Source organism: Pelobates fuscus, chromosome 2 (genome assembly GCF_036172605.1).
Source record: "Pelobates fuscus isolate aPelFus1 chromosome 2, aPelFus1.pri, whole genome shotgun sequence".
In the NCBI taxonomy this organism is placed as follows: domain Eukaryota; kingdom Metazoa; phylum Chordata; class Amphibia; order Anura; family Pelobatidae; genus Pelobates; species Pelobates fuscus.
In genome coordinates, this window is record NC_086318.1 from 320,487,058 (window position 1) to 320,511,725 (window position 24,668).

Genomic DNA, 24,668 nt, shown 5'->3' on the forward strand with positions numbered 1-24,668 from the left:
GTATCTGACCTCCTGCCGGTCAGTGCCCTGGTTAGTCCAGCAACACACCCATGAAGCACAAACAGCAGTACCTCCCATCCACAATAACTGGTTACTACACCTGGGTAGAGGAGAACTTTGTCCAGGTCCAGGTGCCTCACCACGGCTGTGTGGGGGACTGGTAGTCTGCCTTGGTGGGTTGCTGAGTGGGCAGAGACCAGCGGTACTCTGCCCTGGTGCCAGCGCTACCACTGAAGTAGCCTGATTGGAGCCTGGTTGTGGGAGGGGGAGACCGACCGTCTCCCCTCTGGGTACACAGCTCTGCTGCTGGAGACAGACTGTCTCCCCTTTGGCTAAACAGCCCTGTCGTGGGGGGGCAGGACCGACCGTCCCTACCCCCTGTGCTGGAAGTGCAGAGACCACTGTCCCATCTGCACAGGTGTGGGGCTTACAGTCTCCCCCTGGTACATTAAGCTGCAGCTGGGGAGAGGTGGTAACCAGCTCCTCTCCCATTAGAACACTCTGCCGCTGGGGAATGGAGACTGGGCTCTCTATTCCCTGTACATTAATGATCCGCCGCTGGGGAGAGGTGGTAACAATATCCTCTCCCATACATACTTCCCGTCTCTGTGGAGGGAGACCGACTGTCTCTCCTCCCAGCACAGAGTCCTGCTGAGGGGGAAAGGGGGCTGGGCTCTCCATTCCCTGCTGGATACTCTGCCGCTGGGGAATGGAGACTGGGCTCCCAATTCCCAACAAATCACACTGCCGCTGGGGAGGGAGGACGGCCCCTTCAGCTCCCTGTAGCTTGGGCGCAGAGACCACGGTCCCATCTGCGCTGGTGTGGGGCTTACTGTCTCCCCTTGGTGTGCTAAGCTGCTGCTGGGGAGAGGGGGTAACAAACTCCTCTCCCTTACACACTTTCAGCCGCTGGGGAGCAGGGCTGACCCTCTGTACTCCCTGTAGGCAGGGCGCAGAGACCACGGTCCCATCTGCGCTGGTGAGGGGCTTACTGTCTCCCCTTGGTGAGCTGTGCTGCCGCTGGGGAGAGGGAATAACAAACTCCTCTCCCTTACACACCTTCAACCGCTGGGGAGAGGGGATAACAGGCTCCTCTCCCTGCACCGTAGACTGCCGCTGGGGAGCCAGAACGGCACCTTCAGCTCCCTGTAACGCACACTGCCGCTGGGGATCTGGGCCGACTGCCCAGCATCCCTGTAGGGCCGGTAGAGAGACCGCAGTCCCATCTCCACCTGCCATTGGTGGGTCTTCCCAGGACCAATCCGTGAGGCCCCTCAACATTTGTGAGTAAGGGCCACCTGCTTCCCCACCTGGCAACTCTGGTTGCTGCTGGGGATCTGGGCCGGCTGCCCAGCATCCCGGTGGAGTGACCTTGGTCCCATCTCTACCTGCCTGTTGTGGTTCCTCACAGGACCAGTCTATGAGGACCCCCACTTCGGGTTCCTCCCGCCGCCTCAGGGAAAGACGGCTAACCTCCTCGGATGCAGCCTCTACCCGGCTGCTGTAACGCTCCTGCTGCTGAGCATACTTCCTCTCTTTTGCCAACCGGAATTCTCGGTCCAGCCTTGTGTTTCGCTCGGCCATGACCTGGTTCCAGATCACCCGGCGTGTCTCCATGGGTATATCATCCCCATACGCAGCCACTCGCTGCCTCACCTCGGCCAGCCAATCATCTCCAGAGCCAGAACCTTCCATACTTGTCTGCTCCCAGGGGCGCTGCACGACTGCTAGCGTTGCCCTCAATTGTAAATCCAAACGCACTGTGTCTCCGAGCTGCTTTACCTCGCACTAGGACGCCATCCCACCGCTGCCACCAATGTAACGGATCGCCTGGCACCCCGACCGGGTACCTCCGTTAATGGATGCTCCTAGTGCTTCCTGAGGACTCCAAGCACTCTGGCAGACACCACAATCACCGAATCCGAGAAACCTTTTAAATTCTCCCAAGCATATGAATGCTGTAGACCATTGAATAGGAACCATACGAATAGGCTTGTACTCCTAGCAGTCAACTGGAACAGCATTCAATAAATCCTTCCCCCAATAATGAGACGACACATCACTTTGAGGGTAAAAACAGGAACTCTGGACTGGCTCATCCAGCCTGGCTTTTATTTCCAACTCACACATACAGGCCACACCCAGGGGGAGGCATAAAAGAACCAATGACATAGATGTTACCTCCCACACATCCCCTCCCCTTAGTGTGACACATAATCCCATTATGCATACAGTGTAAAATATACTTTTACACAACTTTCATAACTTGAAAACCATACATCACATTCACATAAAAATACATATCCACAATCAATCCATTCAGGGGAACAACATATTAAAAAATGGCATGAATCCGACCAGGGGTTCAAAAGTTACTAAAAGTAATATTTTTTTCCTTTCTAGCTGGCAGAAAAACATCCCCACAATGCACCCTGGTTTCCTCCCTTCTGCCCTGGAGTTAATTGGAGAAGTAATCCAATTACCCAGGATTAAAGGCAGACTCCATTAACCACATGGTTGCAAAACAACATAAAACACTTTAAAATACATAAAGTCACATTTACACATAACACACAGACATTTCACCTATCCCCAGATAGCTGGGATCTGCACGCACAAAACTACCGAATAGCGCGCAGATCCTACTCACACAGTACAATTGCCATGGAGCTAAAGTCTTTCCCATAGTCTTTCATTATATGAATAGGCTCCATGGTATGGCTATCTGGGGTATCACATTCCCATAAAGTCTGGTTCATAGTCCAAAGGCAAGAGGCGGGCAATCAGCCCCCTCCAAGGACACGTGGCGAGGTCGGTTTCGCCACACCGTGGTTACCACGGCAACGGTCCAAATCCTGCGAGAGGAGGACCCGGAGGAGCTGCAGGTAAGAGCTCCCGGGTCCTCTCTCACTCCCTCCCCTGCTGTCAGCAATGTGCCTGCGGACCGGGGAGGGAGATCAGAGATCAGAGATCTCCCTCCCCGGTCCGCAGGCACATTGCAGGTCTGGTACTTGGGCAATGCCAGCCCTGCATTAGCCAGCAGGGGAGAATCTCGGGGGTGGGGCAATTGCCCCCCCCCCCCCCCCGGATCCGCCACTGGGTCTTTGCATGCTATAAAGTGACTGTCATTGGAAATTCGCTTTCCGTCTTCATACTGCTCTTTAACACCTTAACACCCTTATGAGGTGCCTTAACATTTTTGGAAATAGTAGGTTTTAACATCTCTTAAGAAAGCATGGAACCAGCGAGATCCATGTATCAGTCTATAGCTGAGGCCACATTTTGTAACCCAGTGGTGACTGGTCAGATGTGACTGTTACTCAAACTGAGCACTGTCACTGTCATTCTGAAGTTTGACCACTCTTTGTGACATCATCACTGTTGTCATCAGGTAACTGAACAGCCCCCCCATGGAGTCTAAAGAGACTCCACTTGAATTTTCCAGTATCCCCCTATTTGGCTTATACTGCCTGTTTGATCAACATGGGGACTTGCATCTGATTGCAGCTTTTGCACCAAATTCGCAATATCTCCGGTGACTGCGATTATGTCTTCTGGATCCTACACAGGGGCCGTAGCAGCAGCAGCTTTGCGAGTATGAAATACAGATGTAATCAGTGGGGATTCATCTCTTTCATTCAACTCTAAGGATTTGTCAAGTCTCTGGATAAAGGGTAGGACGACATTTTGGCCTACTGACTCAGGCACATTCTGTGGTTTGTGTCGGGCATCTGGAGAAACCATTGAATGCATCAAGTTTTATACTTGCTACGTGAGAGCTTCCACCTGTTTCTGAGTGTACTTCAGCATCCCATCGCAGTCTCCCTCTCGTGATACTATTACCATATTTCTTTGGTGCAGAATGCCCATTTCTGTTTGGACCTCTAGTAGATCTGCTTTCCATTCCTTTTGCAGTTCAAGAAGCAACTTTTTAATGTCTCCATTCATGGAGGGAGAGGACACTCGTCTCACTCCAATGTCTGATAAATGTCAAAGGAATGAGGTGAGCAGTTCTTTGTCTTCTAATTACTCATCAGTGATAAAGGTCTCCAGAGGCCTCACTTGTCATGTTATGGTGCTTGCACTGTCAGGGCCTAGCAAATAAAAACTTGATATCAGGTAAATGGGAGTTCTCTGGATGGTGATATTTCTGGTGATTGCGCCCCATAAAATCACAAACGTCTCGTCAAGTAGACTATAACCTTGGAAAAATGTTTTTTTCCATGCCTTCGTATTAGAGCCCCACACTTGTGCGTCTTGTCGGTAGCACAGCCAGCCACAAAACCCCCTTCCCAGAATATGCTTACCTTTAAAGGAACACAACAAATTGAAACTGATCCATTATTTTTGTGTGCATTACATAGATAAATTACGGTAATAAAGACTTTTGAAGCTCCACATAGAATGCATATTGTTTAGACCAGGGATCTGAAAGTCTGATATTGATAGCCTACAACTGCCAGAATTCTGCATATGCAACAGCTCACCAGAAAATAACAGGAGTTGTAGGTCCACAAAGTTCCTCTAATCTTTCCTCCTAGATTTGATAAGATTGTAAGCTTGTCACCTCTTGGTTCTGTAAACTTTGTCACCTCTGTACAATTGTAATGTGCTGTGCAATATGTTGGCACTTTCTAAATGCTAATAATAATAGTATGCAAGTAAAGGCACTGTGTAGTAGCTATCCAAAAGTGTAATTATTATTTATGCTGTTATTTGTTTTAAAGCGGAACTTGTTTTATTTATATTTGGGTTTGCATCAGAAGCAAGGCTGTAAAAGCACACGCTGCAGTGTAGTGTTAATTACAAATGTCCCACAATCCCCTACAAAATGCATCTTCAATACATGACAACACAAATCATCTAGTAGTATAGTATAGGTTAGTATGTTTTATAATCAGGTCCTGAGTGCAGTGGAGCTAACCACCATTAATCTTCACTAGGAGGAAAGAGGCTTTAGCCTGATAGGTGGCAGTTAGCTGGAAAACCCCACTGTTACCAAGTATTGTAAATTAGGGCCACATTATTGCCATCGGTTTGGTGGGTTACACACTATAGGGTCAGGAATACATGTTGTTAATGGCCCTAACTATTCTAGTACTTGTTATATTAAAATCCTGCCTACATACTTTGTTCAAGTTAGCAATTTGGTAGCCTTATCGTATAAAATAACGTGATACTTGCAACGTACAATTCACTATTGTGTATCTTTTCTTCTGGAAGTGCTGTTTAAATAACTAATTTATGGCAACGTAAATTTTCTGTTATGCATATGTTTAATTTCACATTCATATATGGAATAATTATAAATATTAAAAAAGCAGGTTTTTGGTCTGCGTTCTTCCTTAATGAAGCGGTGACGTTCAATCAGTGACCAACATTGTAAACACCTAAAATACCTGAGAATTGCTAAAAAAAAAAAAAAAGCACACAAAAAAACAGATTTAACTCATTTTATGTTGTATGGTTTAATTGCAACTTTTGTAACTCCATACGCAAATGTGAGACTGTCTTTCATTAGTGACATGTTTGGAAATATAAGAGCAGGCATGCTTAGCATTTGACTGACATTGTTTTTTTCTCCCTAAGCATTGTACTTTTAGTTTCATATGTCTCTCTGATGTCTCTGCCCTTGTCCCTCCTGTTGTCCTTTTGGCTGGTTATTTGACATACAGGGAAGTGATTATGTAATTATCTTATTATCAAGGTGGAGCGACCATAAATAGCAAAAAGCTGCCTTCCCCACCTCTGAGACCTCACTTTGTGCAAAAACACAATAGACACTTTCCCAACTTTCACATATTTACAAATAGTCATGCTGATCAGTAATTATCAGAGCTCTGCTGTCCAATGTTGCTGGTAATATTTCAGGTGTGTTTGTTGGCTCTGCCAAACCTGCAAAGACTTGCTGTGATTATAGCTTCAACTTGCTCACTGAACATAAATCAATTATATAGACAAAACTCACTTTGACTTGGAGCATTTAAAGAATTGTCAATGTGATAGGATGTTTTTTTCTGTTTGATATATTTGCAACTGGTGTAAAAAAATGTAGTTTTTGTTTTTGTTTTGTCAATAGGGTATCGAGTGTAGATCGATGTGAACAAAGTACAATTTAAACAATTATAGCATAACGCTGTAACATTAAAACATTGTTTTCAAAAAAATTACAATTTCTCAATGCACCTTGTGTATATTTTTATTTATAAATCGGTCAAATGTATTTTATAGAGAAGCAATACCAATAAGCAGTGTAATCTAAAATTGGCCAATTTTTAGGCTTTTAGATTTTTTTTGTCTTTGTTGTTTGTAAGAGTAGGGAGAAGGAGCTGAACTGTGAAGGAGCATGGGCATTGCTAAGATTAGGGTTGTTGGGTAGAGGATGAGTAGGGAAATTGTGGATGAATGATGGTAGGTAGAAGTGTACAAGAGTGTAGAGGTATACACGAATAATGAATATGAATACAGTGAAATGGAAAATATGTGCGTTATATGTATAGGGTTGTGCCTATTTATAAATATGTAAAATGTGTATATCTGTATAGATGTGCGTGGGGCTATGTGCATGTCTGTATAAATGTGTGTGGTAAAGTATGATCATGTGTGTATAGTCATATTTATGGTTTGTGTAAATAAATATGTTTTGGGGCAGACATGGCACTATGTCTCATATAACTGTGGAAGCTTGTGATTGGCTGGCCTCTGCAAGATTGGTTTAATGTAAGACGAATCCCGCAATTTCATTTATGATTAGGAGTGCAAAAAATAGTACAAATGGAATATTGATCATGTTTACAGATGAAGTAGAATAGACTTTTGGACTAACCTTTCGGTGCCAAATTTGTTTTGCTTTCACTAACCACCTTCTTCTTTAAAACCAGGCAACCGGCGAGCGCCCTTATGTCCAGAAATTATTTCGACCAATAGCTTCAGATGGAAAACCTCATACACTTGGAGATATTGTAAAGGAGGTTTGTCCAGAAGCACACCCAACAGAAGGTATTTATACAAATTTTATTTGTTTCATTCTTCGTCTAGCCTTTTTCCTTTTTAATATAAATGAAGAGGTTGAGGGGAGTCGTGATGAGCTTATTTCTGCTGGGGAAATAATTGGAGTGGAGTTATTATATTCTATTCTATTCACTAGACATGAATGAAAGCACAAATACTAAAGACCACTATGTTCAGCATAAGGGGCAATCACTCACTCTAGGTATACTTTATATGTATCTTTTATACTGGGCACTTTGAGTAAAGGGTAGATAACAATAATTTGGGATTATAGGACACAACAAGAAACCAATATTATTTTTAAGGCAGTTCTTTTTTGGTTCATAGTAGGGATCGACCAATATTCCCATATTCCCATCTGTGAACTTTCAGGCCGATAGCCGATAACGTATAGATATTCTGTACATTTACCATTTTGAAAAAAATAAACCATTTCTACACAAATCTACTGTTAACTGAACATGTTTATTTAAATTTTTTTGTAAAAAATGTTTTTAAGTGGTAAAATATGCATGCCAGTCAGATTTTTTTTATGTTTTCAAGAATCTTTAGTGTTCCTCTCCCTTCCCCTCCCTTCCCTGTCACTTAGTGTACCTCTCCCGTCCCTGTTCCTTAGTGCTCCTCTCCCCTCCCATCACTTCTCCTCTACGTCCCTTAGTGTACCTCTCCCTTCCCCCTCACTCAGGGCCGGACTGGGAATTAAAAGCAGCCCTGGAAAAAAATTATTTACCAGCCCCATAATGCGTCACGCCAGCATAATGTGCAAATACAGCGTTAGAAAAGATAATTTAAGATTAAAAATGATTACTCCAATGTAAAAAAAAAAAAGCACATATAGGCTTCAAAAATACCAAGAGTGCAGATTTATTTTAAGCAGACGTGCCTTTGCATATAACCAATGTTTCAGTCCAACTACCATGATATATTAAGGAAAGCTTGGTCATGGGACTGAAATGGTAAATGTATGTAGGGCACAACTGTAAAAAATGACGGTATCTTGTTTAGTTTGAAGTCCTGTGGGTGCGCTCTTCACTTTAAATATGTTATTGTGCTGGAGTATGCACCTAGCAACAAGCCTTGGCCAATATCTGCTCATTACATATGGTACATATCAATTACATTTCTCTGTGTATTACGTATATATATATATATATATATATATATATATGTACATTAATATATGTGTAAATATAATAGGCATAATTATATATATATATATATATATATATATATAACTAATACACACATTAATATACATGATAGATAGATATAGATATAGATATATATATATACACCCACACCAGTGGCGGATCCAGAGCCTGATCTCGGGAGGGGCACTTATAGATTTAAAGAAATAATCCATGCACAATAACCACTACTGCTCTGTGTAGTGGTTATGGTGCCAGGAGTGCCCGGACCCGCTCCCAGAGTAAGTAGTCAAACCGTTTAAGAACAGTTTGACAACTTACCTGGGGTCTGTTGGGATATGGGGCTGTAGTAGGGTATAGGAGCAGTGGTGCAATGTGTGAGGGGTGCAGTTTGTGTGAAAGGTTCAGTGTGTAGGGTGTGTGGGGCAATGTGTGTTTGGGTGCCTGTGTGTGTGTGTGGGGCAATGTGTGTATGGGGGGGTATAGGTGTGTGTATGGGGCTAGAGGTCGCAGTGGTGAGAGTGAACTCTAGCCCGTTGCTCCAGCGCTAGAGTTCACTCTCGCGAGAGCTGGAGCGTTGCCACTGTAACCGCGGCAACGCTCTGTACTCGCGCAAGAAGGACCCGGAGCTCCCGGGTCCTCTCTTCCTCCCTCCCTTGCCGGCTGCCTGCATGGTGCCTCCAGAACAGGGAGGGAGACCTGTGATCTCCCTTCCGGTCCGTGAAGGCACATGGTGCTTGGACAGTGCCAGCCTGGGGGGGAAAGGGCAATTGCCCGTTGCCCCCCCTGGATCACACACACACATCTATGTTTCTTTCTCCCCCTCACTGCTCCTCTGTGTCCATGTCTCCCCTCTCCTTCCCAGTCACTCTCTTCCCCCTCTGCCTCTTTCGCCCCTCCCCTTGTGTATCTCTCTTCCCCTCTGTTTCTTTTTCCCCCTTTTCCCTGTCTCTCTCTCCCTCTCCAACATCTCTTTCTCCCCTTGTGTCTCACTCTCCCTCCCTCTCTGTCTCTCTCTATTCTCCCACTGTCTCTTTCTTCCCTATCTCTGTTTTATTCCCCCCCTCCCCTTGTGTCTCTATATTACAACCCTTGTGTCTCTATATTACCCCCCCTTGTGTCTCTATATTACACCCCCCCTTGTGTCTCTATATTACACCCCCCCTTGTGCCCCTATATTCCCCCCCTTGTGCCCCTATATTCCCCCCCTTGTGCCCCTATATTACCCTACCCCCCTTGTGCCCCTATATTACCCCCCTTGTGCCCCAATATTACCCCCTCCCCCCTTGTGCCCCAATATTACCCCCCCTCCCCCCTTGTGCCCCAATATTACCCCCCTCCCCCTTGTGCCCCAATATTACCCCCCTCCCCCCGTGTGCCCCAATATTACCCCCCTCCCCCTTGTGCCCCAATATTACCCCCCTCCCCCTTGTGCCCCAATATTACCCCCCCTTGTGCCCCAATATTACCCCCCCTCCCCCCGTGTGCCCCAATATTACCCCCTCCCCCTTGTGCCCCAATATTACCCCCCCTCCCCCTTGTGCCCCAATATTACCCCCTCCCCCCTTGTGCCCCATCCCCTCCATTTACCTGAGAGTAGTCAGAGGGGGCCGGCCGCTTTCTAGGCTGGTGCCGTCGGGCCAGGTGGCAGCCTCGCCGGTCCGGCGGCACTTCTAATGCTGAGGACGGAGGAGCATGAAGGAGGAGGGAGGAGCATGTCTCTGTACCATGCTCCCTCGCGGTTCCCACAATTCCCAGCACAGGAACCGCGAGGGAGCATGGTACAGAGACATGCTCCTCCCTCCTCCTTCATGCTCCTCCGTCCTCAGCATTAGAAGTGCCGCCGGACCGGCGAGGCTGCCACCCGGCCCGACGGCACCAGCCTAGAAAGCGGCCGGCCCCCTCTGAGTGTGCCACCGGACCGGCCACCCGGTGGCACATACCTCTGCAGCCCCCAGGTGCCGCGGCCCACCGGGAAATTTCCCGGTATCCCGGTGGGCCAGTCCGGCCCTGCCCTCACTTCTCCTCTCTGTCCCTTAGTGTACCTCTTTCCTCCCTATTCCTTAGTGTTCCCCTCCCCTCCCTTCCATTTCACTTAGAGTACCTCTCCCCTCCCTTCCCTGTCCCGTAGTGTTCCTTTCCCATCACCTCCCCTCTCTGTCTCTAAGTGTTCCTCTCCCTTCTCTTCCCTGTACCATAGTGGTCTTCTCTCTCTCCCCCCTCAGTGTTTCTTTCCCTCCCTGCCCATTAGTGTGTGTGTGTGTGTACCCAGCCCCTACCTTAGTGGTCCTCTCCCCTCCCTGATGTCCCTCATTACCTCTCTTGTTGTGCGGCCGAACGCAGTGGACAGCAGTACTGACCTTATGGATGCGCCGGCCCTGCCTATCAGTGTCAATAGTGGCCGATACTAATATTTGCCAAAATCCGGAATATCTGCCAAACCGATAATTGGTCGATCCCTAGTTCATAGCAGTAAACATTCTAGTATGGCTTCCTTAGGTAAAATATGTATTAAACAAAACCTAGTATACAAACCTTGTTCTAGACTTCTCATATTGTTAAGTCTACTTTATTATTCCTCCATTGCTTTATCTATCTCATACCTACCTCATCTGATGACATCACGCATGTCATAGCAAGTGAGTTACATCATAAAGGCTTATCACTAAGAAAGGACTAGGTTGGTGAAGCATTTTGTAGCTCAAATGATGACATCATGCACATGTCACAGTAAGTGAGTTACATGCCTCTCACTACAAAAGGACTGGGGAGGTAAAGCCATTTGTAGCTAGATAGAACCTGGGATAGGGCAACAAAATTAGCAGCTGTAACTAGGAAGGTACCTCATTTATTGAAACAAAAAGCAATGAAAGCATGGAGGGCAATATTTTTAATTCCCACCCCACCCCCCCGCCCCGCAAAAAAAAATGTGTGCAAAAGTCAACATGAGTTAAAACTACTAAATTACTAAATGTGTTTGTAAGTTGAAAACCAGTAGTGTAAATTATAGTCTAAGTGTAGAGTAGATATGTCAGTGGAAATAAAGATTACACATCTTTTTATTTTTAGAAATTTTTGAAATTTGAAATTTGTAGAGAGAATGGGCAAGAAAATCTTATGTGATGTTAAGTGTCAGGTCTCGGATCTTATCACATGATCTGATAGATCACTAGTGTTTTCTATAAAGCTCATCTGTAATGGAGTTTCCAAAATAGCTCTAATCAGTCATTACACAGGGCCTCTTTAATGATTTAGTTCACATTGTTCAACAAGCCAGTGCAATAAAATGTTTGTGTAGTTTTATTTCTGTAATTCATCGCTTCCCATTGATATTATATCAAACACATTGTACAAAAAATTGAATTTAGAAAAAGTCCACAGCTTGTTGTTCTAATCATTTAAATACATAAATAGTAGCCAGTGTGAATATTGACAAGTATTTAGCACCATTTAAGTGACATTGGGAATGTTAAAGTAAAACATACACATTAGTATTCTGGCCGGGGTACAGGCCCTGTAAAACCACTGAAAAACACGTGGAAAACCAGTGCCTCTTTAACCCCTGAAGGACACATTACATGTGTGACATGTCATGATTCCCTTTTATTCCAGAAGTTTGGTCCTTAAGGGGTTAAGCCAGCATGGTCAACAACAAATCTCTATAAGTATGATAAAAATTAATTACAGATAAATTAGTTAATGGTTTGTTTGTGAGCTTTGACTTGCAGTACTAGACAGCATGAGAATTACTTGTGAACCGCTGTATATGTATACAAATAATGAGTTTATAGACACAGCCGCCAACAGTTCACAATATTGGGAGTTTTAGCTCTGCTAAGAGCTGATGAACTACAAGTTAGCCAAGCTGGGTTTTGAAGTTTAAACATGCTAAAACTATTACAGTATTTTGTTCATAGAGCAAAATTTTGTATTTTTGAAGTGGGTGTAATGGTTGTTTGGGTAGAGAGACACCTGCTTCAGGTCTCTGATGAGGGAAACCACAGATGCTTAACACATCTAAGACTGGCTACGTTTAGGAACGCTACAGAAGAAAGCACTGTGGTAGAAGATCAACCAGGGCTTTTCTTTTCAATAACTGACAGGCTCTAGAGGTGGAGCTAGACCCACAGACAGGTTACCTGCAGATTCACGTGTATGAAAAGGTGGCTATTATCATCTTCTCTTTGAAGATTTTCCCTCTTGGCACATGAAAGAAGTCTTTTATTATCCTTTCTGTTTGAAGATCTGAATATTATCACCTCCTTTAATTTTTGGCAGATAGTACCCCTTCTTATTTAATCTCCAATGTGTTTTTTTTTTGTTTTGTTTTTTTTCTTAGCGTGATGGGAAAAGAAAAAGGATTTTAGAAAGTGTTGCTATTTAAGCAAGTTGAAATAATTAATTTCTTTAATTTTATATGCTTGTAAATTAACCCTTTGAGGTTATCCACAGGGTCCGAGTGCTTTGACAATTTTCTAAATATTTAACAAGATGTAAAGGGAAATCCCTTTAACCACTAGATGATGATAATGTAAAGTGCAGAAATATACCTCAATATATTATCTGCAGGAGATCTAAATAATGCGAACCTGCAAATTTAATATGGGGCACCAAACATAATGTAGTCGTACATTTAATCTCCTATCAAAAATATAAATATAATATTAAAATCCTGGAGTTTTCTTTTCTTTCACATGCCTGCTACCTAATTGTCATGTGATTGTATTGTAGTATGCAGTTGGTTAATTGAGATTGTTAGTATGAAAATGTGCAGCTTCACCATTCAAAGGCAGAACAAGACAGCTACAATTACTGACACTCTTCAGCCAGTTAATAACACCACAGTACAGGACTGCAAAAATAAAGAATCATACTAACATTACATTGTGCGCATAAGTACCAAAACTACAAACCTGGTATTTACGAGCCTAGACCAGGAGCCTTGCAGACATTGGACAAGGTTGCAGGATCAAATTGTCTAGAGAAAGGAGCAAGTCTCTGGAAGTGGCTTGTGGTAGGAAGCAGAATTTCTAAAACCTGTGGCTTGTGGTAAAAAGCAGATAATTAAATATTTGTTTCCCAGTTACCTAACATGTTTTGTGTGGAGAAGGTAAAACATTTTGGTCATGGCATTTGAAGATATATACATTTTCCAATATTTGAATCTTGTTTCGTATAAGTGGGTGTACCTTAAGAAAGTATCATGTTCAGATACTTTGAGTATTTGTTTTTTGGTGTACATTACAACGTACAGCTTGATAGATACTGTCCCGTAAAGCTAGCGCACCTAAAATGTACAATTAAAATGTCTTACTTTTTATCACCTTCCTTCCCTCCTCGTTCTATTTTCTTTTTTATTTAGTCTCCCCCTCTGTTTGATGTATCTCCTTGTTCAACTGTCTCTGATCCACATTCAAGTTTCACTTCCCTTGGCATTCCATCTCCCTTTTTCATTTGTTATCCTCACTCCCTTATTTCTCAGTCTCCTCTTCCCCTACTCATTTAATCTCCACTTTGTTATTAAATTTAATACATATATACATATGCATATTGCAAAGAATTGGAATAGATGCTAAAATGTGGTGTTTAATCAGAGTGGTACAATAAACGGCAGCTCTCCATGACCCCTCTGACCATTTTCTTAAAAAATATCCCCCAGGGATAAATAGGATGGACCCTTTTAATGGTTGTGTTGTAGGCTTCTGGTAGGGGAGTGGGTACTGGCTTGGCCTGCGATGTGTTGATTTTTTTTCTCCTCTGCTTTCTGATAACCTCTGTTTTTTTCTCTCCCTTTCTTACCCTTATACCTCTCTTGCTCTTCTTCTTGAAGGGACATGATAGTCACCAGAACTACAGCTTATCATATTAGTTCTGGTGAGTAGAATCACTCTCTTCAGGCTTTTTGCAGTAAACACTCTTTTCAAAGAAAATGCAGTGTTTACATTACAGCCTAGTGATAACTCCACTGGCCACTCTTCAGATGGCTTGAAGATGTGAGTCCTGGGGCAATGTTGCATTCAGTGTCTCCACCCTCTACTTGCAGACACTGAACCTTTTCTCATAGAGATGCATCAATTCAATTCATCTCTATAAGGAGATGCTGATTGGCCAGGGCTGTGTTTGATTTGTGCTGCCTCTGCCCCTGATCTGCCTCCTTGAAGGTCTCTTCTGAATATGTCAGCTGTAAGCAGGCAGATCAGGGCCAGAAGCAGCAGCTGCAGACTTGAATACAAGTCAGATTTTAATATATTTAGGGAGGCAAGGGGGAGGGGGGCAGGTGGGTTAGATGATGGTTTTAACTTTATAGTATGAGGAATACATGTTTATGTTCCCGACCATATAGTGTTCCTTTAAGGGTAGATGCAAACAATTCATCTTGGTTACAAAATTCATATTGACCCTTTTCCTGTTGGAGCGCACTGATTGTAGCAACGTTTTGCTACTTTGAGTTTAATTCTTTCCTCATGGAGGTTACATTTCTTGTAAATCTTTCTTGACATGTCTTAAAATTTAAATTCATAAATAAATAAAATTGATACATTATCTGTTCTTCTTCCACCTTCTCATACTGCCCTGCATCAAAGACTGGACTACTATAGCACTATACAAATCTCTTTCTGATCTTCTAATTAAAGGAGCGGATGAACAATGTTCTCTTTTGTGTCTAGAAAATAGTAATGGAAGAAATTTGAGAGATTTTGTGAGGTTCAAAAGTCTTTGAGGAAATTGACTCTATATGAGTCTGAAACCTTTAAAAATGTTAGTTATTGTAACACAAAGAGATTTTATATAACCCAGACCTCACCTGAGCTTGCTTTTGGTTTCAGTTGATGACATCAAAACAGCTCATAAGAATTCCAGAAATATTTTGAATATATTTGTTATTTTATCAAAATACGTGTACGTTTTGTAGTTTATAAACATTGTCACAACCAAAGTGATGAACAGTGAGTACATTTCAAACCAACCTTATTTTTTTTAAAGCAATAAAAACTAAATGTTATCATTCCATTGCATTGTGGGCCTATAACAGGGGATTTCCCAGCCTTCCTTTAGCCACATCGTGGATGAAATGACATAGAACATTTGTGCCAAATAAGGATCCACATCTTGTTTCTTATATCCAGGATTGCTATGGCCAAAGTGAATAGTCAATTTTACAATGTGGAAGATATATCGCATAAAACATATACCAATACGTGTAGCACTATACAAATAAAGAATTGTGTATGGGTTCACTTACCATCAATTGGGTGTAACAACACGCTTGAATATCTAAATTTGAAGGTATATATTAAAAAGAAAAAAACACAGATTTATAATGTAAATGGTCTTGGATAGTAATTAGTGGTAAATAAATAACTAGAACGACTCACATGGTCTGGAGCCTATATGGCATTGGCTCCGTAAAGTAAACCTTTTTGCACCTAGGGCAGCAACACACAACTCTCTCAATGATGGTCCTCCAAGAAAATACAGAAAAGAGAAAAAGGCGACCAAATGGGTAGTACTGTGCAAAATGCAGGTGATACGCTTATGGTAAGTGTTATGCTCACCTTTTTAAGAGCCTTCAGTTCCTGGTTCTAAGGATAATCAGCAATGTGCCACTTTCTTGGGATGGCACTCCCCCCAATAAAGGTTTCTAGAGCCTCCAAGGACTTGGTTGCAATAACTTGTAAGATGTATTGGTTAAAAATAAAAACACAATAATATAAATATAAAATAAAAAATCCAATTTAAAAGTTCAAAATCAGCCAAAACGCGTTTCACTCTTCTGTGAGCTTCCTCAGTCAGCTGTAATGTAGCTCCAGGAATCCTTTGCTTTTAAATGTCCAGTGAGTCCTTTGAATCCTCCCCTTTAAAAGAGTATTATAGGGTCAGGAACACAAACATGTATTCCTGATCCTATATAGTTAAAACCACCATCTAGCCACCCTCGCCCCCTCAAGCCCCCAAAATATAGCAAAAATCTTTCTTGTATTCAAGCCTGAAGCTTCATGCTTTGTCCCAGTTTCCTTTAGACCTGCCCACTGACATCATCAGAAGTGGTAACCTGATCCAATCACAATGCTTCCCCATAGGATTGGCGGAGACGGAGAAAGAGGCAGATCACGGGCAGAGCTAGCACAATTCAAACACAGCCCTTGCCAATCAGCATCTCCTCATAGAGATGAATTGGATCAATGAATCTCTATGAGGAAAGTTCAGGGTCTGCATGTAGAGGGAGGAGACACTGAATGTTTGGATGCATTTTAGGCAGCCATGACCCAAGAAGGATATCTAACAGCCATCTGAGGAGGGGCCAGTGAAGTTATCACTAGGCTGTAATGTAAACACTGCATCTCTGAAAAGACAGTGTTTACAGCAAAAAAGCCTGAAGGTTATGATTCTACTCACCAGAACAAATTCAATAAGCTGTAGTTGTTCTGGTGACTATAGTGTCCCTTTAAGGTCACATGATGTTCAATCAGCCAATCCCAAGTTCAAATTGTGTGGCATTCCTTTGAGAGATTTCACTGCACCTGTGTTTGGGGGGCCCCTATTGGGTAAATAAATTTGCTGCTTTAATTTTTAAACAATTATTGGTGGTTAAGTGATGTTCGCTTCTAACACGTTACTTCCAGTCCGTGGTTTGCGCTCCGTTGCGGGTATTGCCGCTCGTCAAATCCGCCCTCCACCACCCAAAGGAAGTGGGAAACTCAACAAGTCACTGTATCATTTACTCCATTGGTGGTCAGGGGTGCCGGTGGTAAACCCTTCACATCACCTACATGGTTAGCGGAAGTGACGTAGTGGATCGTGTCGCACATCATCTTTGCCACCACCATGTGGACACAACTCCTCATCGCGCCGGGAATAGGTCTCGGTCTGAGCCGGGGTCGGGGAGGGGTGGCCGTGATGACATCACAATGTGCTGTGTGTCAGCCTAAACCACTCCGGCGGCGACCCCAGCCGACTCCACTATTTTGAAAGTGAGCATGAGAGAGGGAAAAAAATTGTGTCAAATGGTATAGTCCAAATATTATCCCACATGGGGGCAGGTGTCTCCAAAAGTGGGGAATGGGCAGAAAAAAACTATTTCCCATGTAAAAGGGGGAAGAAGGAGTGGGGAGAAGGATAGTATAACTTATGCTCAGTACATATATAATGCAGAAACATTTCACACATATGGAGTACAATTAAATACTGAAAATACTATAGTATTACAACAATAAACCCTTTGTAGTGGAGATTAATAAAAAAAAATGTAGTAAACATATGGTTAAATTATGAAATTGGGTGCTACCACAAATTATTATTTAAATGTCTCTATCTGTTGTGTGCGCATAAGAATAAAAGGATAGAAAACTAGAAACTAAAAACTAAGAAATGTAATAAAAAAATTAGATAAAACGGCTAAATCCAATATGGGAATAAAAAGTTGCGTTAAAGAAAGTGACATAATTCAAAATCGATATTCAAGTCCTGGGGTTGTAAAGTCCCAAGGTTGAGTATCCATTTAATTTTGTTTAGTCCTAATGTTTTGTTGAAATTTCCTCATTTCCAGTTACTCAGAAGTCCATTGGGGTTGCTGTTGTGTTTAATTTTATAGTGGTGTGACACACTATGGCCCTCATGGCCTTTTTTAATATTCCTTACGTGTTCTTCCACCCTCGTGTGTAAGTTTCGTTTTGTGCGGCCCACATATTTCAGGCCGCACGGACATTCTAATAAATAAATTACATTTGTTGAGTGACAAGTGATTGGATTCTTTATAGTAAATTCTTTTTTTTTTTTTTTATAAAAACGTTTTTTTAATAGACAATACATTAAAATATGCAAGAAAAGGTACTTTTTTTTTTTTTATTCATTTTTTTTTCTGTGCACGAGGGGTTACAAGCAAACGTTAAGCGCCACAACAGCGCGCATGGAATAAACACCAGTAATGACAATATGGCACTTGGATACTGCACATTTTTTCTCTGTAAATTAAGTTGAAAGTATTCTAGTAACGCTAGGAGATGGGGGAGGGAGTGAGATGGGTCTGTAAGAAAAAGCAGAACGTCGTCTGCAAATAGCGCAATTTTCATCGGCCCTAAGGGTGTTTGGAGCCCTTTGATGTCGTTCAATTGTTTTATGTGTTTGACTAGTGGTTCCAGACAGAGTATGAAAATCAGTGGGGAGAGAGGGCAACCTTGTCTCGTGCCGTTGGTAATTAAAAACGGTCTGGAGAGAAACCCTGTGTTGTATACTTTGGCCGAGGGATTTGAGTATAGAGCCATTATGCTATGTTGAAATTGTGTAGGTATCTCCAGTTTAGTCATCACTGCTGACATGTAACCCCAATGTAGGCGATCGAACGCTTTCTCAGCGTCGAGTGCCAGCAGTATGCCTTTTTGTTGAGTAGTTTGTGCCCAATGTATCAAGTTTAGAAAGTGGCGTGTGTTATCTCCTGGTTGGCGAGAAGGGACAAACCCTGCTTGTTCCGGGGAAACCAGATCTAGTAGCATTGGTTTGATGCGTGATGCTAAGAGCTTTGCATATAATTTGGTGTCAGCATTTAATAATGAGATCGGTCTCAGGTTAGCGCATTCTGTGGGGGGTTTCCCTGGCTTCGGCAAAGTTATGACATGAGCTAGGAGCATTTCGGTCGGGATAGTCCCTGTTTCTTTAATGTGATTAAATAGGTTGGTAAGATGAGGTGTGAGGTGCACAGCCAGCTTAGTATAGAAGGAGTTGGGGAAGCCGTCTGGCCCTGGTGCTTTGTGTTTGGGGAGCGTTTTGATGGTTTGGAGTATTTCATCCTCTGTGAATGGTGCTAGCAGGGAGGATTTTTGTGCGTCTGTCAGGGTGGGAAGGTCTACTGAACTGAGGAAATCTAGGATTTCAGCCCTGGAGGGCTGGTGAGTGTCAATCGCATTTTGTAGATTGTAGAGCGAATCGTAGTAGGAGGCCAATTCTTCCACTATATCATGTGGATTATAGAGTTTTTCGTGAGTGGAAGATGTCATGTATGGGAGTTTGGATTGCAGGCTACGTGCCTTCAGGCGTCGTGCCAGTAATTTGCCGGCCCTGTTGCCCTGCATGTAGTGAGTTAAGTTTAGTTTGCGCATGCGTTGTTCCATAGTGTGTAGGGATAATGTGTGTAACTCTGATTTAATTTTGTTTGTCAAGGCGGTCAATTTTTTAGAGGGATTGTGTTTGTTTTGGGTCTCAATTTGAGTTAGCTCCTTTAACAGGCGCTCTCTCTTTTGGTTCCCTTTCCTTTTGCGGTTTGCCCCTGCTTGTATGAGAAGGCCCCTCAATACGGCTTTAAGAGCCAGCCATTGTGTCGAGATGGACGTCCCATCGTTAGTATGGTCCTGATAGAATAGCTGAATAGTATTAGTCAGTTTGTTTGTTAATGTCGTTTCATTTAGTAGGGAGTCATTTAGCCTCCATGTACTTCTGCCCCTTGCTGGATATAGGGTTTTGAACGTTGTGATAACGGGGGCATGGTCAGACCATGTTCTGTTACCAATTTCGACATTTGTTACGTTTTGTAGTGTTATTGTGTCTACCAGGCACATGTCAATGCGTGAATATGCGTGATGTACGTGTGAGAAGTATGTGTAGTCCTTCCCGCTGGGGAAGAGGTTACGCCAAGTGTCATAGAGGTTGTGCGTGTGAAGGAGTGCTGACAGTTTACGACTAAGCTGCATAGCTTGGTGTGAAGGCTGTTTATTCTGGGTCCTCTGAATGTCCAGTTTGGGGTCTAAGGTGCAATTAAAGTCCCCACAGATGATGGTGTGGCCTTGTCTGATGCTAGCCACTTTGTTGAGTGCCGTGTGTAGGAAGGGGGTTTGGGCCTCATTAGGAGCATATAGAGAAGCTATTGTTACCATAATGCCATTTACTGTACCCACCAGAATTAGTAATCTGCCTTGTGTATCTTGGTATATCTCAGACTGTTGAAAGACCCAATCTTGGTGAAATAATATAGAGACGCCCCTAGACTTGTGGGGTGAGAGTGCATGGTACGTTTGTGGGTAGCAGGGGGGTCTGAAAGTTGGAGGGTTCCTTATACAGAGGTGGGTTTCCTGTAGGCAGACGATAGCTGCTTTAGAGTTGTGTATTTCTCTCAACGCTGAATGTCTCTTGAACGGGCTGTTCAAGCCATTTACGTTCATAGAGAGGCATTTGAATTGGTGTGCCATTATGGGGGAGATGGGGGGTCAATATTTTGGTTGTATTGCCGTGAGGCATGGGATGCTGCATGGTGGGACTTGCAATGCCCCTGTGGTCGGGTGATAGCATTGTGATGCCGAAAATTATCTTTTAGCTTGGATCTAGACAGAGTTATTGTACCTTGGAGGTAAAACAAACATAGGCTCGGGGGGGTGAAGGGGGGAAAACAACGTGGGAAAGCATAACCAAAAGTACAAATAAAGTATAAACCAAACTCTCTACTGCGAGAGTTTAACCATGGGTGGGCTGGAAGTCGAATATGCTCGCTTCCAGTAACCATCCTGTTATGGGAACGTGTGGAGCTGGCTCGCTCCAGAGCCGTAGCAAATGAGGTAAGTAGAATTACAGCACATGAGAATGCTAAGAGGAGGTATCAATGCGTCAGTATTGGTAGCCTGGGGGTAAATTCTATATTTCGGCACCAGGCTTTTAGAGGTGTTAGTTTGGCCGTCTACATTATAACAAGGGGAGGAGTTGTAGGCGTACCTGCTATCTTCTGCGTGAAGCTGGTAATCCGTGACGTGTACGTAAATTTGCAAATAATTTTTAATTTATTTAAATATTTTTCTCTTTTTCCCTTTTTCTCCTTTTTTTTTTTTTTTTTTTTTTTTTTTTTTCTTCTGTTTGTTTCTGTTTTTGTGTTTTCTACTTTTACCAACTATACTTTGATGTAGCGCTGTGTATATTGACCCATGTAGTTATAGTTTTAGGCCTAGTAGTAGTTGAGCACATTTGAGCGTTGGCCCCTTAAGATCGGATAAATGGTGCGTCTGTGCTTATTGTGCTGGGCATATATATGAAGATCTGGAGTTTAGACTGCATTGATTAAGCATGCCTTTAACATCATGGTGTACCAGTAGGATCTAAGGGGTGTGTTACTGAGTGGGGTCGGTGGTGTATTGTTCGCGGACATTATAGGGTGTCACACGTACCGCCAGTATGCCGGTGGGCTGGGAGGGGTTGGCAGTGTGCCCGCTCGTAGGTTACACCTCTATGCTACTATACATTAGTATATACTTGAGCGCGGGAATTATAGTGGAAATTACTTCTATGAGCTATATACACAAACACAAAAAAAAAATGAAAAAGACAAACATAATGAGCGCATCACAGATACTGATACCAGTTCAGCAGGTCGCCATTCGGTGGGTAGCGGCAAGAGTCATTTGAGCAGTCTTTAAGTCCGGTGCCTTATGTCGGGCTAACGCTCGTTCTGGCCCACCATTTTCCATTCTGGTCGGATACGTTGTGGGGATAGTCCTGTAGGGTTGTCCGGACTTCGAGGATCCCAAAGGCCCCAGCCTTTCAGAACGGACAGTCCTTGGTCCGGATCCGCCAGCACGTGTTGTTTGCCATTACGCCACACCAGGAGTTTAGTCGGGAATCCCCATTTGTACGCCACTCTGTGGTTTCGTAGGGTCTTGGTGATCGTGGAGAAATCTCGTCTTCGTGCCATTGTTAGGGCCGAGAGATCAGCATACAGTTGAATCTCGCCATAAGGTGATGGTAAGGTTTTCGCTGCTCTCGCTGCCTGGAGAAGGGCCTCTTTGGATTTGTAGTGGTGAAACCTTGCGATCACATCTCGTGGTGTATCAGGAGTGAGGCGCGGGGGCCTTGGTAGTCGGTGAATTCTGTCTAGCTCCCACGCCATGCCGGTTATCGTTGGCACTAACTCTGCACACATGGCAGTGACATAGTTGTAGAGCTGATCCGTGGCGACTGATTCCGCTATCCCCCGAAATCTCACGTTGTTTCTACGTGATCTATCTTCTATGTCTGCCAGTTTTTGCCATAATCTTGCATTGTCAGCTTCTAAAGATTGAATTTTATCTGCTGCAACGTTATGTGCCGAGCAGAGCTCATCGGTTTTTTGCTCCAGGTGGTCAGTCCGGTCTCCTAGTTCCGCTAATTCTTGATGGATGCTGGAGACTGCGGTAGTGAAGTCTTCCTTGATAGTGGATCGTAGATCCTGCAGCATTGTCTTTAGGTAGAGTTTGGTGACCTGTCCCTCCAGATCAGGGTCAGAGAGCTGGTCCGTGCTTGTCCCATGATCCGAAGCTGGGTTGGCGGGAACCGTCTCTGCGCCATCTTGGGACGGCTTGTGCCTGTCTTTCTTCGGCGGTCTGGTCGGATCAGTTAGTTTTGTTTGCTTTGAGGGGGACATTATCGAGGAAGGAGTATGCTCCCCGCTATATTTCCTCTAATAGTTGCTTTTCCAGTCGTGTTTTGTGCAATTAGGGCAGTTTTACGGCTCAATGTGGAGAGGAGCTCTTACTCCATGCGTCCGTTCAGACCGGAAGTCGGACACGCCCCCCAAGTTGAAAGTATTCTAATATCGATTGTAGCATGTGATAAAAAGTATACAATTTAAGCAGTCGTTAAGAAACTAATGTTGAGGTCTCTGTGATTTGTGCTAGGTTAAAGAAAGGCCGAGCTAGTAAGTTGTGTTAGGCAGTGTTTACCAGTCTGGGGCTGGGCTATATGGGTCAGTAGTGAGTGTCTGTCCGTCTAGTCCTGGCCAGACGGGTTTAGGGCCTTGTCTTGTTGTATGCTGCGCCTGATTTACCACGGGGCGCAGGAGGATGGTGGGGGGAGAGGGGAGCGATGTTGCCAGGGAACTGTCAGTGGGGTCCGGGTCAGGTTTCGGGTCCATTTATCTTCGTGAGGGGTCGTGGTGGCGGTGAGCTGAAGTTGGTGCCTTGATTGATTTTGGTATACGGAATATACTGGTTAGTTGGGTCGCTTTGGCCGTTTTGGGGTTTAGAAGTGCAGTTAGGAGGTGCCTAGTGAAGTGTGGTAGTTCAGCTTCTGTAATGTTTTCTGCTACGCCCCTTACTTTCAGATTGTTTTGGCACTGTTTATCTTCCTGGGCGTCAAGCTTTCGTTCCGTGAGGAGACTTTGTTGCTGACCGCCCGTTGCAGCTCCTTGATGTGGGTGGCCTGGGTGTTAGAGTTGCCTTCTACTACTCCCAGGCGGCTAGACAGACCGTGCAGGTCGTCTCGGATTGCGGCCACCTCTGCCGATATTTTTCAATGGTGGTCTTCCATTAGCTTGCCGATCGCTTCCATTATTACCGGCGTGGAGGCCGCCGCGGGCGGCAGAGGTACCTGTTGTGCCGTCGAGTGCCCCCATGGCTCTGGTAAGTACTCCCCCTCTGCTTCGTCCGATGTCCCGTCCTCAAAGTCGTAACAGCCACCATGTAAGGATGCCATATTGGGGCCTGGGGCGCTCAGGGCCTGTTTCCATAGGTCCCCGGTGTTCATGTCTTGCCGAGGCTTGTCAGGCTTTTGTTTTTTTGTTTTACGGCCCATGAGGTTTGGGGGGATGTTGGGGTACCCCCTGGTGTGTGATTAGGGTGGTGTATCCCACCTTTATCGACCGTTTTTGCAATTTTCATCCCGGAGCTCCTCGGCCATGCGTCTGATTGCTTCAGTAGCTAGACTCCGCCCCCTTTATGGTAAATTCTTAATCATTTTGTGTGTTATTAAATTTTATTATGTGTCTTTTTTTTTTTGCTATTTGTGCTTCTGCATGCTAGACACATGCCGGACCCAGAGAAACAGTTCCTTGTGTCAAGAGATTTTATATTACAATCTTTTTTAATATGATTCTTTACTAATAGTTGTTTCATGTTTGGTGCTCCTCTAAAAATCACTCTTGGTTTGTCCGGCAAAAAACTAGATAGAATTGGTTCTTTCTTTAAAATTGGTCAGTGTTTATTAATAATTCTAAATTGTTGGTTACCATGGCTATAATTGCAAATGATAGGTATAGCACTGTCAAAACCTGGTTTAGTTTCATTTACCTTTTTATCTTCTATTAAAGTCTCTCTTTTTATTTTTAAAACTTGGTTTAAATCATCAGATAGATCTTCCTTCTTACATCCTTTTTCTAGTAGGTTGTCTTTTAGTTTGTTTGTCTGTTCAATAAATGTGGTCTTCTCTGTGCAATTCCTTCTAATTGTGATTTTGGAATTGCCTTTAGCCAGGGTGCAAAGTGGCAACTAGTGGTATGTATAAAATTATTTACGTCAACCTTTTTAAAGTGTGTGCTCGATTTGATTTGATTTTCTTCAATAAAAATATCTAAATTTAAAAAATTAACCATAGTTTTACTAAAATTTGTGGTTGAAATTATACCCCAGTCGGGTCAGGGATACATGTTTGTGTTTCTTACCCTATAGTGCTCCTTTAATTTGTAGAAGGAAAGGATGGTATTGCATGTATTCCTGGTAAAACTGAATCAGGAAGCAAAATAGAGAACATTACAGCCACAGAAACTCTGACTTTACCTAGGTTTCC

The 24,668-nt window shown here is 43.6% G+C and overlaps 1 protein-coding gene across 1 annotated transcript in view; it reads left to right on the forward strand.

Moving 5' to 3' along the window:
* Window positions 1-24,668, forward strand: part of ATG5 (autophagy related 5) — a 224,947-nt gene that overhangs the window by 166,851 nt on the left and 33,428 nt on the right. The window contains exon 7 of the mRNA XM_063441308.1: window positions 6,882-6,999. Within this exon, the coding sequence (XP_063297378.1) occupies window positions 6,882-6,999 (118 nt within the window). The remainder of the gene's footprint in view (window positions 1-6,881; window positions 7,000-24,668) is intronic.